This window comes from Solea senegalensis, linkage group LG3, assembly GCF_019176455.1.
Source record: "Solea senegalensis isolate Sse05_10M linkage group LG3, IFAPA_SoseM_1, whole genome shotgun sequence".
In the NCBI taxonomy this organism is placed as follows: Eukaryota; Metazoa; Chordata; class Actinopteri; order Pleuronectiformes; family Soleidae; genus Solea; species Solea senegalensis.
In genome coordinates this window covers 2,221,789-2,238,598 of record NC_058023.1, presented here as the reverse complement: position 1 = coordinate 2,238,598, position 16,810 = coordinate 2,221,789, and the positions used below count along the sequence as shown (strand labels likewise).

Below are 16,810 nucleotides of genomic sequence, written 5' to 3'. Positions count from 1 at the left end.
ATCAAATATTTTGCCACTCACTATTTATTTTTAGCCTTACTAGTTTGGTCCAGAATACTGCTAGTTAGGATTTGGGTGCTACTAGTTTGGCACTTGGCATCCCGATTGACCCTCCAGCTGGAACTAGTTCAACACAGGGTTTGTTCAGCTCGTTAGACTAAATGCACTAGTTGTTGTTGACTAGTAACAGAAGGAGAAGACTTAGTAGTACTAAGCCTACTACTAGTAGTAATCGTAGTATACGCACAAAATTGTTTTGAACATGCGGAACTTTTAACTCAGTTCCGGTAGAGTGTCGGATTTGTTTCGTAGGAGGACCGGAAACAGCGTGAGGTTACTGACTGAAGTCTTTCCGAGGTGCAGCACCTGGTGAGTTTTTTTAAGTATATAACGACAGTATCTGTGTGTATTTAAAGGTTTTTTAGACACAGTTTCAGACTAAGAAAGTGACGTTTCTCCGCTGTTCATTTGCCGCTACACGAAAACCCAAGCACGCCGAGAAAAACGTTCATTTTCTGGACTTTATTTCGTGTCGGCATCCGGTGGCAGGAGACCGCGGGACCCTCGTTGCTACTGCGAGACGGCGACGCTTTGACTTTGACCAAACCCCGTTCAGAAAAATGTACATTTTTTCGCTGCTTCGCCACAGCATAAACACACGGCTTATTATACATAAAACTTTTAATGTAAAAATGGAGCCTATTTCAATACAACATTGATTTTAGTATATAAAAAAGTCCAATACATGCTTATTTTGGGTCACTGATGATATCATGTGTTGAACCAAGTGGCTTCAAATAACTGAATTTCTTTAAAATACCACAACATAAATAATATTCAGACTTTAAAGGGATATAGATTTGAGGTGTATATGTGTTACTGATGTAAAATATATGTGTGTGTGTGTATATATGTGTATCTATATATATATATGTATATATACATATACATATATAGATACACATATGTATTTTTTAACCACTCAACAAAAGGCTTCTTTAACAAAATACATGCTAGTTTAAGAGAACACCGTCTTAAAAACGTGTTTAATTTTGTCATCAGACTGCTTTTTTAACAGGAAACTGTAGAAACACTCTCCTGCACCAAAGCCCATAGAGAAAATCAGCATTTTTAGCTCCCGGTGACACATGAGCTGCTGGTCTACTACTGCCTCATGTTAATTATGTCTAACTTTGGCAAATCCGAACAAATGTATTCAATCTCCAAGTTCACAAAACAACACATTTTAACGTATTAATGGAGGCAGCAGTGGGTCGACAACTCCTGTGTGCTGTGGTGTAAAATTGGTGGTTTTCTCTATGGACTTTGGTGCATATTATGGAGCGTTTATAAAATGATACAGACTTCAGTTTCCTGTTGGAATACACCGTCTAATGGCCGGGTAAAGTTGCTGTATTTAAGACACTAACTTTATTTAAGTACCTCATGCAGTCCTACTTGGAAAAGCCTATAAAATCACATTAAATTGTATAACATGATGTGACTAAACTGCGGTTATCTTTCTAGTTTCTAGTGTTTTTTGCCGTTTGTGAAACAGAGATGATGTTGAGAAGTGCCTCTGCTCAGGTGAGAAGGAAATGGTTATTTTTTACTGTGTATACATATATATATACATATATATACTATAAGTTTATTTCCTCATGTGTGTTGACGTTGTTTTTCAGATCTTCAGACAGGCGGTGAGATGTATGAACACAGACACCAGCCTCATCCTGGAGAGATGTGAGTGAAACTGTATGAGAAGAAGACAACGCCAATACAATACATTTATAATTTTGAGAAGCTTTAATGGGCTTTTAAACTTGACTTGACGTGTGTCCGTGTTCCAGCCATAAACCGTGTCCAGCTGTTGGGCCGCGTTGGTCAGGATCCTGTGATGAGACAAGTGGAAGGTCGGAACCCTGTCACCATCTTCTCGGTGGCGACAAATGAGATGTGGCGCTCCGGCGAGGGAGAGGTCAGCTCAACAGGTGCGACGTCTTTGATATATATGAATTTTATTGTGCTTTTGTTTTGAAAACCAGCTCTACTTCCTCTGTCTGGTCTTTATGTTTAGAATAACATTTAAAAATAAGGGATAGGTTTGATTAGGTTAATCGTCAATAGTAGATTAGAAACAATGTGCTTTTTAGTATTATAAATATCGGTCAGCTCAGTGGTAGACTGGGTCGTCTTTCAACGTGAAGGTTGTAAGTTCAGTCCCCCGGGCCCTGCTAACTTTGTGTCATTTATCAAGTTCTGAGAATATAAAATGCGTACTTTGTCATAATTGGACATTAATAATTAATAATTTGCCACTTAATTGATCGATTTTCTCTGAAGTAACATTCAGAACCATTTTTTTATGTTAAAACTCCACTTCTTCACACACTCACACACAAAAATGTGAAGTATTTGGAGCAGTTTACAAACATGCGTGTCAAAGTAAAAGTTTTTCCCACGCTGTGTTTCTCTGGTTTATCAACAAGTCAAAATGGCCTGACCTTCATCCTCCTCCTGGTTCTTGTCATATTATAAAAACATCTGAAGGGCAAACTGTGAATAAACTCACTGTTTAAAACTCTCTGTTATCAGATCAGGGTCAGGCATTAACTCACTCTTTCCTCCTGAATTTTATTTTGGTGCCCGAGTGTCTGCGTTTTCTCTGTGAAGGTTCTTTGTAGCTTTTTTGGGTCGAAACCCAAATTCCTACTTAATGCCATTGCCATTGAAATTATTCAGTTCAAAATTTTGTTTCTTCTTTGGATAACATTGGATATAATTCTTTGTTTCTCTGTTAGTCTGTGAACAAATGTGAGTTAATTTATTCAAGTTAAATCAACCAAATAAAACAGCCATGGGGCCAAATTTTGGCTTTTTTTTAAACTCCTTTAATATTTTATTACAAATTTATAATCATGTTTTATGGATCTCATTTTGCTTATCGTGATTTAAAAGAAACAGAACATTGTCTCAGTGTCAATAGAATCTATGGAGCTACATAATGCAAAAATAATATGAAGCTGTATAGAACTTTGTACTCGTTTTCTGCCACTAGAGGTCGTCGTTGCATCAGAAAGTGAGATGGTAAAAGTGAATGTTGAACGTAGAGTCTGAAATAATTCAGTTCATGAAACGCACCCTCAGCTCCTCGTGTGTCAAATAATATAAAAATACAATATTATTTTACTGTCATGTGACTCGACGCTCGTTCTATCGCTGTCTCCAGGTGACGTCAGTCAGAAGACGACGTGGCATCGCGTCTCTGTCTTCAAACCTGGTCTGAGAGACGTGGCCTACCAGTACGTCAAGAAAGGGTACGTGTTTTAACTTATTTTAATTTAAATAATAAAATGTTGATAAAATGTTATGCTCCTGCTCCTCCATTGACCATTACCTCACTTAATTAAACAAATAAAATGTGGACGTCTACTGAAACACTGCAGAGGTAATCAGGTCAGACATTACTGTTAAGTGTTCATAAATGTCAATATGTTACCGCTCGTCTACATTTGTGTTTTGTTTTAAGGTTTTTCAACTTTAAAAAAACCTTCAAAATATCGCTTTCACTAAAATATCTCAACATGTGATTATGTGTTTATTTATTTAATCTACGAAGTACAGAGTGTTTTCTTTCGGTAGTGTGAGCCATGAGGAGGCATAGAGCAGAGGCGTCAAACTTGTGTCCCGTTATTTACAGAATTATGTTGCATCATAAATACGTTGATATTGTTAACAACTCCTCATCGTTCCATATCCGTAACACCTTTATTTTGAAATTCTGTCAAATATATCCACACAAATGTTGTCGTTTCAGTATCTGGAACGCAGTCTGCCTTCCGATTTCTGATTAAAATTAGAACGTGCCATTAATCGCTTCATTATCAATCGTTATGGTGACTTCACCCAGTTTTAACCCTTTAGAGTTCCTTTTAAAAAACTTACTAATTTGTTCCTAGTGGCAGAAAATGTCATCTTCCCAAAAACTGCTGAAAATATTATAATGTCATATCATATATGTGTGTGTGTGTGTGTGCGTGTGTGTGTGTGTGTATATATATACTGTATATATACATACACATGCACACACGTGTATATATAAAAATGATTTTTTTATTGGAAAAAAACAAGCAATGTCTCAGTGAAAGAGGCTCAAACCTGGTGTCTTTCAGGTCCAGGATTTTAGTGGAGGGGAAACTGGATTACGGCGAGTACGTGGACAAGAACCAAGTGAGACGCCAGGCTACAACCATCATCGCAGGTCAGTTTACGAAAAAGCTAATCCACACGGGGGCGCAGATTACACCATGTTCTTCTACGAGAGAGTAAAAGCAAACATGTTTGTTTGTCTCCTCTTTGTCTTTTCAGACAACATCATCTTCCTGAGCGACAACGTGCGAGACAAAATCTGAACAGCTTTTCCTTGTTTTTCTATCTTCTTGTTTATACTTAAGGAGGACAGATTAAGATGTGACACACTGATCATGTTTGACTGTAGTGCACTCCTACAGTATGTATGTGTGTGTATATATATGTATAAATATAAAATCACTTACTGACAGTCATTTTTATTGTATATAATGTTCCAAAAATACACTTAATGCCAGTTTTCTCAAGCTGTGTGTGAGGGGGAAAACGAGTTTGAGGGATAAAAATACACTTAAAATGTTTCTCATGAGGTTTTGGAGCAACTTTCGCTCATTATTAATGATGTTATTCAGCATTTTCTTCTTTGTGTAAAAACTGAGTCTGTTTAGGATTTGGACAATTATTCCGAGATGTTTTAACTTCTGTCTCCTGTGTGTTTGGAATTTCTCTATTTTCTGTTCCAGTTATTCTTCATTTCACTGTTTTCACATCATAAACTGTCTATAAAAATGACAAATCTTCCTATATTCCTGCTTATTTTTCCTTCTTCAAACACATTTTTGAAGGAGAAAGTCCCACATCATCTTTTTTTGTAGAAATCACACAGGAAAGACGACGTGTGATGAAACCTTCTTGAACATTCATGTTATTTACCGCAATAATCTCGGCCCTTAAATGCCTCTTCATAGAAAACAGTTTAAAGAACCACAAGTGGTTCCAGCCAATAATTTCAATAGATTCAGGTACATTTGTGGTTTTATTTGAATATTGAAGGTTTTACAAAACAATAATATCATAATTTTGACAGTATATTGGCTAAAATTCTTATGAAAATGGTAGTTTGAACTCCCAGCAGCTAATTATTGACAAAGTTGTCATTTAAAGATCAGATTCATGCTGATAAAGTCACAGGTACCAAGAATAATAATGAGGATATTTTTAAATCTAAAATAAAGCTCTTTTATTAAACTTCTAAATATCTTTTTATTTCATTGTTATTTTCTTTATTAAACCTCTTATCACACCTTTTTTTTCATTATCTTTACAGTGGCACACATCGCACACATTTTTTCCCCTTAATAAATACAAATACAATGTCAAATAAAAACAAAAAAACAGCGATAAAATCTTTAGACATTTTTGTTTTTAACAGGATTAAATGTGAGCAAAATGTAAAATTCTCTTACTTTTTTTAAAATAATCGTCACTGCTGTTTCCACGACAACGGGGGCGGGCCCTTCACTTCAAAGGTATTCTTGGCCTTATTTGATTGGTCGTAGTAAAAAAGAGAAGATGATTCGCTGCTGTCACCTGTCAATTAAAGTCAGCGGAACGGGCTTTAAACTCAGGAGACGCCTGATAGGTCAAGTGTGAGTGTTGTGGGCGGGGCTTTGAGTTGGAGTGGGAGAAACCTGTGGCTTAGTCAAACAAGAAGAGACAGAGTGACCGGAAATGTTGGGTATAATTTCTAAATAAAGGCTTCGGTTTAACTTTTTTTGTTTTAGATAAAAAAATTATGGAAATAAAAGGAGAATTTATTATTAATAGAGTTATTTATTACCATGATGCACACATTTATTTTTATCACTCGATTTAAAGCTTAAACGTAGACACAATTAACTACTTTTTTTAAATAAATACATTTTAAAATGAATTGAAATTATTATATATTCTTTGTTTATTTTATTAGTTTTTACTAATTTAAGATATATTATTTGCTAGATTATGGAGGAATAATCAATTTCCATTATCATCATTTTTTTCCTTTTTGTTCCTGCAAGCATGTGTAAACCTGTGCAATATTGTTTATTAACTCTTTAAATTTGCTATTATTAGTAGTAGGAGTAAAGAAAAGGAAGAATTGTCTTAACTTATTATATAATTATTAGTTGTTAGTATTAGCTGCTTTTTTAATGTGTGAATAAAATCAATTTGGCCGCGAATAATGAATGAGAGCTTTATTTTGAAATCAAAAACCGGAAGTTTGGGGTTGTTAGCTATTGACGCCAGAAGTCTCAAACTGCTAGACGAGTCTCTTCACATTTTTAACCTCACATTTCATGTCCAGTTTGTTAAAAAAAAATGTAAACAGCTGTTGACGAGTGTTTAGTTAGTCTAAATATTCGGTTTATTCGGCATTTTTAAAGTGAAATTTCGGACATTTTCCTGCTCTTTCTGGGTGTGTTTTTAAAAATGTTGACTCCGCCCACGCATTCCTGAGTGTCTGTGTTTGAGAGGAGGAAGAAAGAAAGAAAAGCAAAGAGAGGAGAGTGGAAAGTGTCTGTGTGGACACTGAAGCAGAGAGGAGGAGATGATCAACAACAATAATAACATTAACTCAGAGTCTGAATTCTGCTGCTGCTCTGTCACACGTTTATTCTGAAACCAAACAGCTGGGACTTATTTTTTCCTTCCCTCTTTCCTGTCCTTCACTCAGAGAAGTTGTTGGAAAACTTTTTGGAGCTGGAGCTGGGTTTCCAGTTTGACTAAAGCACCATCACCACTTCTTCTGCTGCTGCTGCTGGAGGAGAAAAACAACAAGAAGAAGGAGAAGAAGGAGAGGAAGAAGCATGGAGATGATGGAAAGTGGTGAAGCGTTCCTTCACTGGGACAGAAACCTCAGTGAACTGTCTGAGGCTGGAGAGATTGACTCAGTGCTCTACCCCAATGTAAGTGATTCACCCTGGATGAATGGATGAATGATTGATGGAGGAGTGTGGACAGACATTTGCATGGTCACATTTGTTCAATTAATCACCTTTATCTCACTGTAATGAAGATTTAATGCACGTTTCAGTGAAGTTTGTGTGTATTTGTGTTCTGGTTTTTGCCACCTTTTAAGGACTGCGTATAAACACTGACCTTTCGAGGACCCGGTGTCCTCGTAGTGCCCAAAATCTGGACAGAACCACATTTTTTGAGGTTCATGTTGCACCAGTTAAGTTAGTAACTGGTTAAGTTGTATAAATGAATGGGAGCCAATGCAGTGTCCTTACAGAAGTAGTAAACGTGTATGTGTGTGTGTGTAGTGTAGTGTCTGGTGCCTTGCTCTCCTTTCACAGCTTGAGCCTTGGGGTCCAGGATGCTGGGCTTACTCATCCTGTGTCTGTTATTTTCCTTCTTTAAACACATTTCAATGAATACTGGGATAAATTCTCAACATGGACAAAACAAATTCTTACTTTCTAATGATAGACACTCGTGAAAATAACACACATCAGTAACATTCATTCATTTCTAATGTTTAGATAGAGAAATGAGAATATTTCTGGGGCTTTTTTTGCATAAAATCATTGTACAGACATGATTTGATTATGTGATGTATGGGAATCAGCTGCAGTGTAATTGTTATTTCAGTTGCTCATCTTGTGAAAAATACTGATTAGAAATTAGAAACAATAATATTAGTTATTTTTCTTCAATAACTTAGTAAAATGACAATTCAGTTACCAGAATCGTTTCATCTATAGTCGACTTATTCATAAAGACAAAATAAATCAAGCTTTTATGATATTAAACTTTAAAAAGTTGTATAGCCTCTGCAGTTTAAAGCACATTTCCCGTGTGTGTGTTTATTTTATTTTCAGCGATGTGTTTGTATTTGAGATTATCACAGTGAAAATACACTGAAAGATTTCAGACTCATTGACGTTTTATTTTTTTTAAGGCGAGGGATTGCTCCTGTTTTCCATCAGCAGTGGTGGCTCTGACTCATTGGGGGGAGGGGGGCCTGTCTGGAAGAATAGACCCCCATTTATGTGTAAAACAGTGCTTTTTGGACATTTTGAAGATGTTTACCACCATGAACTTCTTTTTTTGCTGTTGTTTAATTAGGAACCCTTATGGCTCAAGAGGCTTTTTAAAACATTTAATAACAATCCCGTTTAATCTGTTTTATAATGCACTGGCATTGCAGCCACTGGGGTTCCTCTTTCAAAATAAAAGACCCAGTGTGTGCCCAGATTCCAGGGTTTATTTAGGGGGTGTGTGTTGATGGACGCCTGCTGTTGAATGCATTACGAGACTACCAAATTCTTCTTGGTGCAGTTTATACCACATTTTTGATTCCCAAGTTATACAGGAGTCTTTTCTACTATGTTAAAATCATATTTTTTTTTCTGTGTAAAACTTACCTTTTTTTTTAAGTTTTAGTGTGTTGCATTTATGTAAATTGATTTATGCAGAATGCCATTTTTCAAGCCCTGGAGGTTTTTTTTTTTGTCATTTTCTCCCTCTCATTGTCTTTCAAATTATAAACAGTTCACTTCAGTTCCCAGGTTTATTGTCCCTCAAGGGGGAAGTTGATTTGCAGTTGACAGTACAAGAACAATACAAGCAACAAGCAATGTGTACTATATTCCCTTTAGATTCCTTTTCTTTAACTTTTAACTTTATGTCAGCAAACTCACCGGGAGCTAATTAAACTTGCAGCATTTGAGCCGTGGCATATTCACATCACAGAAATATGTGCGTGTCTTTGAAGAAAAGTGGACTCGATGAGATTATAATGTGTGCAGCAGAGTCTGGCACATGTCGATAAGAGTCAAAGCAGCTGAGCCCGAGGCCAAAATTTTAAAACGTCTTCATCAAAATTTGTGTGGCACCTCCAGACACAAATTATTGTGTATGATGTTAATATATGTTTTTTTCCGAGATTATTTATGCAGTGCCGCTGTGCGATAAAATAACTACACATTATTATAATTATACGTCGTCTCTCTGGAGGTGAATGTGCAGAGGTGGAAAGAGTATTGAAATAAAAAGTAGGGTGTTGTGCTGACTAAATAAAACATGTAAACTCATAATGTATCGGTCAAAATGGGTCAAGGTCACAAATACTGGAAACTTTCTCACTCACTCAGGGACCTTAATTAGCGCCAATTCACCTGCACTCATCACTCACCTGTCCTCTTTGTTCACCTGGCCTCTGTAAATGTGTCTATACCTATTGAGACACACTATTCTAAGTTATAATTAAAAATATACATTTTTTTAGTTCACAAGAGAGGTTACAGCTAATTTAACAGCCATGCAGGTAAAAATAAAAATAAAATACCCTCTTCAAGTGAAGTTAAATTAGTATAACTTCCTTTTTTGAGTATATAAGCAACAAACGCACTGTTCTTTCTTGTAGATATGGTCATTTTAAGTACAGTGTGGTGAAAACTTTAAAGTATAGGACCTTTAAATGGCCCTGTAGAGTTATGTAACTTGAAATATTTTATGGGTGACTTGCAGCCATATGTGTGTGTTTGGCTCACACTATGAATGTGTGTGTGTGTGTGTGTGTGTGTGTAGACGACGGGGGGAGTGGTTGGGTTCACAGGGAAAAATCCAGCTGGTTTCAGGATGGTAATCAGACACCACAGGATGAGACAGTATACACACACACACACACACAGGTTTGCTCAGCTGTAATTGTCAGGACTCTGTCATTGACTTCCATTAATTTTGGATGACGATCTAAACAAAGTGATATTATCCTAAACCATAACCTTAACCTGACCCCAATAACAAGGTCAGTGTCCTTAAGAGGTAACAAATACAAGCACACACACTCAGACACACACTTTGGCATGTGTCTCCTCCTCTAGGAAAAAAAAGGTCCAGACAGGTAAAGACTTGTGCTGGAGCTGTGAATGTGGGACCTTCATTCACATCCTGAGGCTACAGATTCTGTCCGACTGTTAAATGATTTAATATAGCATTTGATTAGAAGCCTGGTTTGTGTGTTTATTCTGAAATACTCATGGTATCTTCTGCAGACACCGACTGTGCAACATCTCTGCATCTTTGGCTCACAGCTGAACGCAAATAGTCCGAGCTGGAATTATTGAAAAACTGTTGTCAACTCTTTGTTTACTGTGCCGCAGCTAACGTAAAATGTTAATCGGTGTTTGTAGACGATGATGTTCTCGAATGTCTGGTTTTGTCCAGAAGGTTTCAGTTTGAATGAGGAGCAAAGAAACCAGAAAATATTCTCATCTAAGAAGCTTGTTTTATTTATTTGAAAAAAAACACTTCAACTGATTAATTGATTATCAAAATAGATTAATTTAGTAATCAATGAATAATCGACTAATTGAATAATTGTTGCCTAACACCTAAGCCTCAAAATGTCCATCTGGACTTTTTCTCTTGCTTATTTTAACCATAAAATGGACAGAAAATTGTGCTTTTGTATATCTGTCGATATCTGGCACAATTTACTTCATGTTAAAATGGTGTATTAACAATTTAAACACGGTAGTTGTACACGAATGCCAGATTTTGCGTGTTAAACTTGACATTTTAACAGTACAACACATATTTAAAATAATAAACCAGGCCAGAAAATGGAAACTATGCATGTTGGGGTAAAAGGGCGACGGTAGCTCAGTCATAGAGCGAGTCGTCTTTCAACTCAAAAGGTTGTGGGTTCGATTCCCATTCGAATAACCCCATGTTGGCATCGTGTGAGTGGGTATGAAAGTATTGAACGTATTTGTGACTGGCAAAACTGACGCGTAAAGCAGCTTTGAGTAGTCATCAAGACCAGAAAAGAGCAAAATAAATACAGACCATTTACCAGATCACATCAACACATAAAGACAGCAGTGACATGCTCTTTTTAGCACAGTGAATATTCTATGTATAGCAAAGTATGAATAGTATGTGTGTGTGTGTGTGAGTGTGAAGCAGCCTGAGAAACACACTGTTGAGTCTTTGTTCCTTGACCTCCGGCTGTGGGTCGGCTCTCACTCTCACTTTCTCTCTCCGGGGGTTTTGTTGACCTGAGATTCCTCAGGAAACAATGCAAACCTTCTCCCCCCCTTTTTTTTTTTTTCGTAGTCTAAGCCCCTCCCATCCCATGCGGCTCGCGTCGTCGCTCGTCTAAAAAGGCCTTTATCGTGATCCGGTTCTTCAGGTTTTTAAAGAGCGATTCTCTAACATCAGAGAAAAGGTGGAGACTTTGTTGCGTTTCTTCTTCTTTAATCTGCACAATTAATCCCAGACAAATCATGGCCAAGTCATAATAGATATTATCTCTACGTCTCCATGACGTGAAGGAAAACAAAGCGCTGGTTTCATCACTTAATTGTTCCGTTTATAATGTTCAGACAGCAGAGGCTGGTTTTTGTTCTTCTAAATTTATGGTCAAAGGTCAAATAAAATGCAAAACTTTATACGAGCAGATAAAAACATTTTCTGTCTCTTTTTTACGGCAGCATATTAGCATAGCATACACAGTTAAATACCGTAAATAATAACTGTTGTAGTTGTGGTCAAGACTTCAAACTTTCCAGCCAAAAATAACATTTTTGACAGTTTCTATGTTAAGTTTGAATAAAATTCAGTTTTTCAGTATAGACCGTGACACACAGAGAGAGAGAGGGAGAGGAAGAGCAGCAGGAATCTTTAAATTCCATTCCCGCACCACTTGCTCGTACTCGTATCTTTCCGGAAAAAGAAAAAGGAAAAAAATTTGGCGTGTTGCTCTGCACATGGTTGCGTTCACGGAGAGGCTGACAAAAAAAGACAAGTGAATATTTGCTCTGTGCACATGCTCCAGGGCGTCTCAACTATGTGTCCTCTTACATAAGAGCGCGGCGTATAAATCTATGTCAACACTTTTATTAAAAGCACAGAGAGAAAGTCTGACTGCGTACGTCGCACACCTTTTATTCAGACACTCACATATTTACGTACAGTACTGTAGGAAAGTCTTCAGTTCAATGCTATATATGAAATAATACCTTCCAGACTCGAGACACAGAGATGGTTCGTGGAAATTCTTTTAGGGTCCCCAAATTCAATTTATGTTCAGAATTATTTGTATATCTTTTAACAAACATGCATTACATGAAGTTTACCTAATTATTTAATTCAAAACAAGTTCTCTTGCCACAAATGTTTAGTTGTGACCGATCACAAAGATATTACAGCTCACCATAACCTTGAATTACCAGTAAAAAGCACAATTGCACATCTTCTGATGGAGGACGTTCTGCAACAACTTCAATTTCAATAATATTTGGCTTATTTTTTAGTAGGACTGCTTTTGCAGTGATAGAGTGGACCCCAATGCTTATAAATGTTATTGGTAAAACCTTTTTTTGGTCTTTTAGTTGTGGACAAACAAATCTGTCTGCTAATACATGAGACCAACTTTCTGTTACATTATTCCAGTCCAAATGCCAGTGATGACGGAGTTTGACAGACATAAAAACAACAAAGCTGCTGGTGTCCTAAGGTTTCTGCACAGTACTGTATACTGAACACCACACACACACACACACACACAGATGAGGGTAAACAGTTGGAGAGGTGTGCTCACTCACAGCACAGAGCCTGTTCTCCAACAGGGCAGGGCATCCTGCTCACCGGTGGCCGTGCTCTGCCTCCGTCTGAATGCTTCATCTGTCTGCCGCTGTAACGTGAGTGTGCAGGGAGGGACGGACGTCCAGGAGACACACACTCGAGGACATTGTCTAACCAACCTTGCTACGTATGTGGTGACCAGCAGCTAATCTCGGTCCCCGAATAGTAAGAAAGTTAGAACATTTGTGACCTTTGACCCATTTTGACTGATACGTTATGTGTTCACATATTTTATTTTGTCCGCACTTTCATTTTGTCCTTTTTTAACTTTATTAACAGTAACTTTTAAACAAGCTACTTTTTTTACTTTTAACTTGAGTACATTTTTAGTTTCCACCTCTGATGGCGACCCCACGTTTAAAGAAAGCAAACAATCCCGACCCAAATCACAATATCAACATATATACATGTCCTTATATAATTTTATTTAATTACAGCTTTACGCGTTTCATTTTTAACATGTACACATAAATCTGAACTAAAAGTCTGCAAATTTTTTTGGGCACCCAATAATTTCTTGCAAGGGTCATGACCCCAGTCTTAGAAAATCTCTGCTCTAGGAGTCTTTGAGTTTTGTCGTGAGAGCAGATAAATAACAAACAAACTTTCACACGTTGTCAAAGGACAATGACACGCGTTCCCTGTTTAACCGCACTCTATTTTTATCTCGGCCTGTGTTCGTGCGTCTGATGATGAAACTTGTGAACGTCTTAGTATGAGAGCAGGTGTGGTGCCGGATCTTCAGGTTGTTCATCCAGTCATCGGCAAAATAAAGGCTGCACTTACTCAAATACGGTGACAAACACTTGCGCTATTTGTCGTTGCGTCAAACCCAAACCGTCATCTCCCGCATAACCTGAAATTCAAGCAGGTTCTGTCTGATTTTTTAGATTAAAGTCCTTATTTTTTCATGGGATTAGTTAAAGTTTATCTGTGTTTAGTTCTGTGTGGAACTATCAGTCTAATTTAGAGAAAATTTAAGTGATGTATGTCTGTGGTATAATTTCTTACGCAGGTGGGAAACGTGTTTGCTTCAAATTGTGTAATAGTTATACATACATGTATATAAGTTGTATTTTTGCATGACTGTGGACATCCCTGTTTACTTTTGCAAGTAACACAGTGCATCGGAACCCAAACTAAACGTTTTCATAGTGAAGAGCGATCGTAAATCACGCGATGCACAAAACAGACCCCTCCCCCCAAAAATAAAATCTCGGAAAAACAGACCCCCCAAAAGAAAATCTTGCTAAAACAGGCCCAAAAAATATATCCTGAAAATAGATCCCCCCCCAAAAAAAATTGCAAAATCAGACCCAAAAAAACATCTTGTAAAAACGGACCCTGAAAAAAATCTCATAAAAACTGATTTTGATTTGTTTTTTTATATGATTTTGTTATAAAATCTTATTTTAGGTGAATGCAATACGCTTCCGTACTTTCGTGATGCCATATCGCAATTTGCATTGAGCAAATTTTAGCTCGAGTTCAAATATTTGTCCTCCAACTTTTACCCAAATGTTAACATTTTTGCATTTCTAACTCAATTTAATCTGTCACTTAAAAAATACTTCCACACCGAAGCTGTTGTAAATGTGACATCTTGATGAGATTTTTTACTCGTAAAAGCGTGGTTCGTCTGAGTTCTTCTTCTCTCACCAAAAACATATTTCAATCTAGCATTGCTCTAACTCAAACCATCTGACCGTCTCGCAGTATTTCAACTTCAGGAAAAAAAAAGTGACAGTGACCTTCACATGTTGCACACATGGAATACCACAAACTCATTTTTCCTCCTTTTTTTTTTTGAAATCTGATGCAACTTCTCCACTGATGCTGAAAGTGGACTCAGACTCCAGAGGAGGCAGAAGCCAAGGTAGCAATCAAGAGTGTGAGGGATCATTATGGAAAATCCACAGGAGCCATCGTTCTTGGTGGAAAAGCTAAATTTATCCCGCTGTCTGTCTCTCCTTTTTTCGCTTGATCCCCCACCCCCCATGTCTTTCCTTCAAGGTTCCATAAAAGGCTTTAGATGATTGTAAGTGAGCTTGTGTTTGTGGTCAGGTGGGTGTGGCTTTAATACACGCCCGAGTTGTTCAAACGTCCGTGTCTAAACTGAGCCTGGAAGCAGTTTTATATAGTATCGGCTTTTTTTAACGCTCTTATTCCACCTCTTTCTCCAGTTGTATCTTTTCTTTGATTGTAGAGAAATTAAAAGTTGAAGAATTTTTGAGCAGTTTAAAGTCTTTGAAAACAATCCAGAGCTGAAATCAAAAGAAAATCCTTGTTGCAGAATCAACAGAAACGTTGTCACGCAGCAGCTTCTAACTGTACAAGCTTTTACTGTTGCAGGTATTAAACATCAAAGAGTTTTAAATACGCCTGTAAAGTGCTTATTAAACAGTGAGGTGTTTGAGCTGTGATTTACACTTAACTTTGATGGGGTTCTTGTTGCAGCTCACATCCTGTCTACATGTTCAAAGTGTACAATCAAGGCCAGTTTGTGGCAGAAGCTTCTGCGTCTAACGTCTAGTTGACCTTTCACCCCTCTCTCCTCCTCCTCCTCCTCCATTGCTCCTGCAGGCTGCAGTTCCCAGTCGAGGCGAGTTGGCTCTTGCCTAAAATACCAGAAGGTTCTCCCAATTTTCCCCAAAGAAATGTCTGCTCGTGATTCTTATCCAAACTCTTCTTTTCAGTCCCCCACACTGTTTTCCTTTTTATATATACCTTGTTTTTACCTACGTTCAGTCGTATTGTGGTTGAAAAGAGATAATGGGGGTGACAGCAGAAAAGAGGGAGGAAGAGAGAGCTCTGTAAGGTTAGTTGTGTCTATTATATGAAATACTTAACAGTAATTATGATTGTGTAATGAATACTAGTTTTGACAATAGCAAAGGTGTGCATGACAAATGGCTATTATTTGTTTTGAAGTGGAAGCAATTAGCAGACACCTTTATCCAAAGTAACTTACAAAAGAGGACTAAGCTACGTAGAAGAAGTCTTGGAAAGAAATCCACTAGATAGGAACAGTGGACTGACCGAGGGTGAGAGTGCAGAAGTGGATCCAAGTGCAGAAAGAGATCGGCGAGGGGAGGGGGGCGCTAGGACAGAAGATGCTTTTGGAAGAGCTGGGTGTTCAAGAGCTTCTTGAAGATACACAGGGTAGCATATCTGTTCTGGTAGGACTCGGTAGGTCTTTCCACCAGCGTGGAACACCACATGAAAAGAGTCTGGATTGTCTTGAGCGGGGCGCTGGCACCGCCAGACGACAATCCCTTAATGAAGTTAATGACATCTTTACATAAGTACAATAAGTTTGCTCATTAAAGTTTCAGATTGTCCAATTTTGTGTGTATAGATAAGTATAGCTTGGTGTCGTCTGCGTAGCGGTGGATATTTTCTGATAATGTTGCCTGAAGGAAGCGAAAAAGCTCCAAAGCCCTCAACTTATACGGCTTAACTTTGTGCCCGGATGTTTTCAGAGATACTTCCTGTCCTGGAAAAAAAAAGGCAAGAAAAAATATGTTGAACTTGGCAAATCATCTCCGGCGGTGTTGGCAGTCAACAACAGCTGGTGAACTCTACATACCGTTTAAAAGGGAAAACCTTCATCACTCCTTACTTGACTTTTTCATTTGGAGGGATGAAGACAAGCTGGTTTGTCTCAGCTCTCGTGTTATTGTCTGTCATGTGTAGGATAAACAGAGGCGTTGATGCATTCTTCTGTTTGGTATTCATTCATTCTGCTTCGGAAAGTTCGTCTGCTCCGACACAGGAAGAGCCACAGCTCGCCTAAACACGTTTCACCAAGTGTCTGCCCTTTCTGGTGGATTAACAAGTTCACTGTGGGAGTCGCAGCAAGACTCACACTGACCTAGTTTTAACCCGGCAGGAAGTGGAGGGAGGAATCTTTTTTTTAGTATTATTAAAAAAGAACCTTGGAGATGTTTGAAGCCACTACCCTGAACCTAAAAGGTCTAAAAACACTTGCCACCCATGTTAAACTTTGTGTTCTGGAATCCGGAAAAGTTTGAAAATGCTGCTGGTGCCGTTTTAGATTGACTCCAGAGTTTCAATTTAG

The 16,810-nt window shown here is 37.8% G+C and overlaps 2 protein-coding genes across 3 annotated transcripts in view; both read left to right on the top strand.

Annotated features, from left to right (window-relative positions):
- The first annotated feature begins 299 nt into the window (after positions 1-299).
- On the top strand, positions 300-5,333 carry ssbp1 (single-stranded DNA binding protein 1). Its single transcript, XM_044020540.1, has 7 exons — positions 300-369; positions 1,528-1,587; positions 1,686-1,743; positions 1,851-1,991; positions 3,230-3,317; positions 4,173-4,261; positions 4,369-5,333. Exons 2-7 carry the CDS (start codon positions 1,561-1,563, stop codon positions 4,410-4,412), a joined length of 447 nt encoding a protein of 148 aa, XP_043876475.1. The 5' UTR covers positions 300-369; positions 1,528-1,560; the 3' UTR covers positions 4,413-5,333.
- A 1,307-nt stretch (positions 5,334-6,640) lies between these two features.
- creb3l2 (cAMP responsive element binding protein 3-like 2) overlaps positions 6,641-16,810 on the top strand; it is a 31,096-nt gene continuing 20,926 nt past the window's right edge. For both annotated transcript variants that reach the window (XM_044022509.1, XM_044022508.1), the window contains exon 1: positions 6,641-7,037. In XM_044022509.1, coding sequence (XP_043878444.1) covers positions 6,939-7,037 — 99 coding nt within the window. In that variant the 5' untranslated portion in view covers positions 6,641-6,938. The remainder of the gene's footprint in view (positions 7,038-16,810) is intronic.

What these genes read in the sequence shown, in the direction of transcription:
- ssbp1 (XM_044020540.1), top strand. Translation starts at nt 1,561, where the DNA reads ATGATGTTGAGAAGTGCCTCTGCTCAG. An exon ending in GGGAGAGGTCAGCTCAACAG is followed by an intron (nt 1,992 to 3,229) that starts GTGCGACGTCTT and finishes CGCTGTCTCCAG; the next exon opens with GTGACGTCAGTCAGAAGACG. An exon ending in TACCAGTACGTCAAGAAAGG is followed by an intron (nt 3,318 to 4,172) that starts GTACGTGTTTTA and finishes GGTGTCTTTCAG; the next exon opens with GTCCAGGATTTTAGTGGAGG.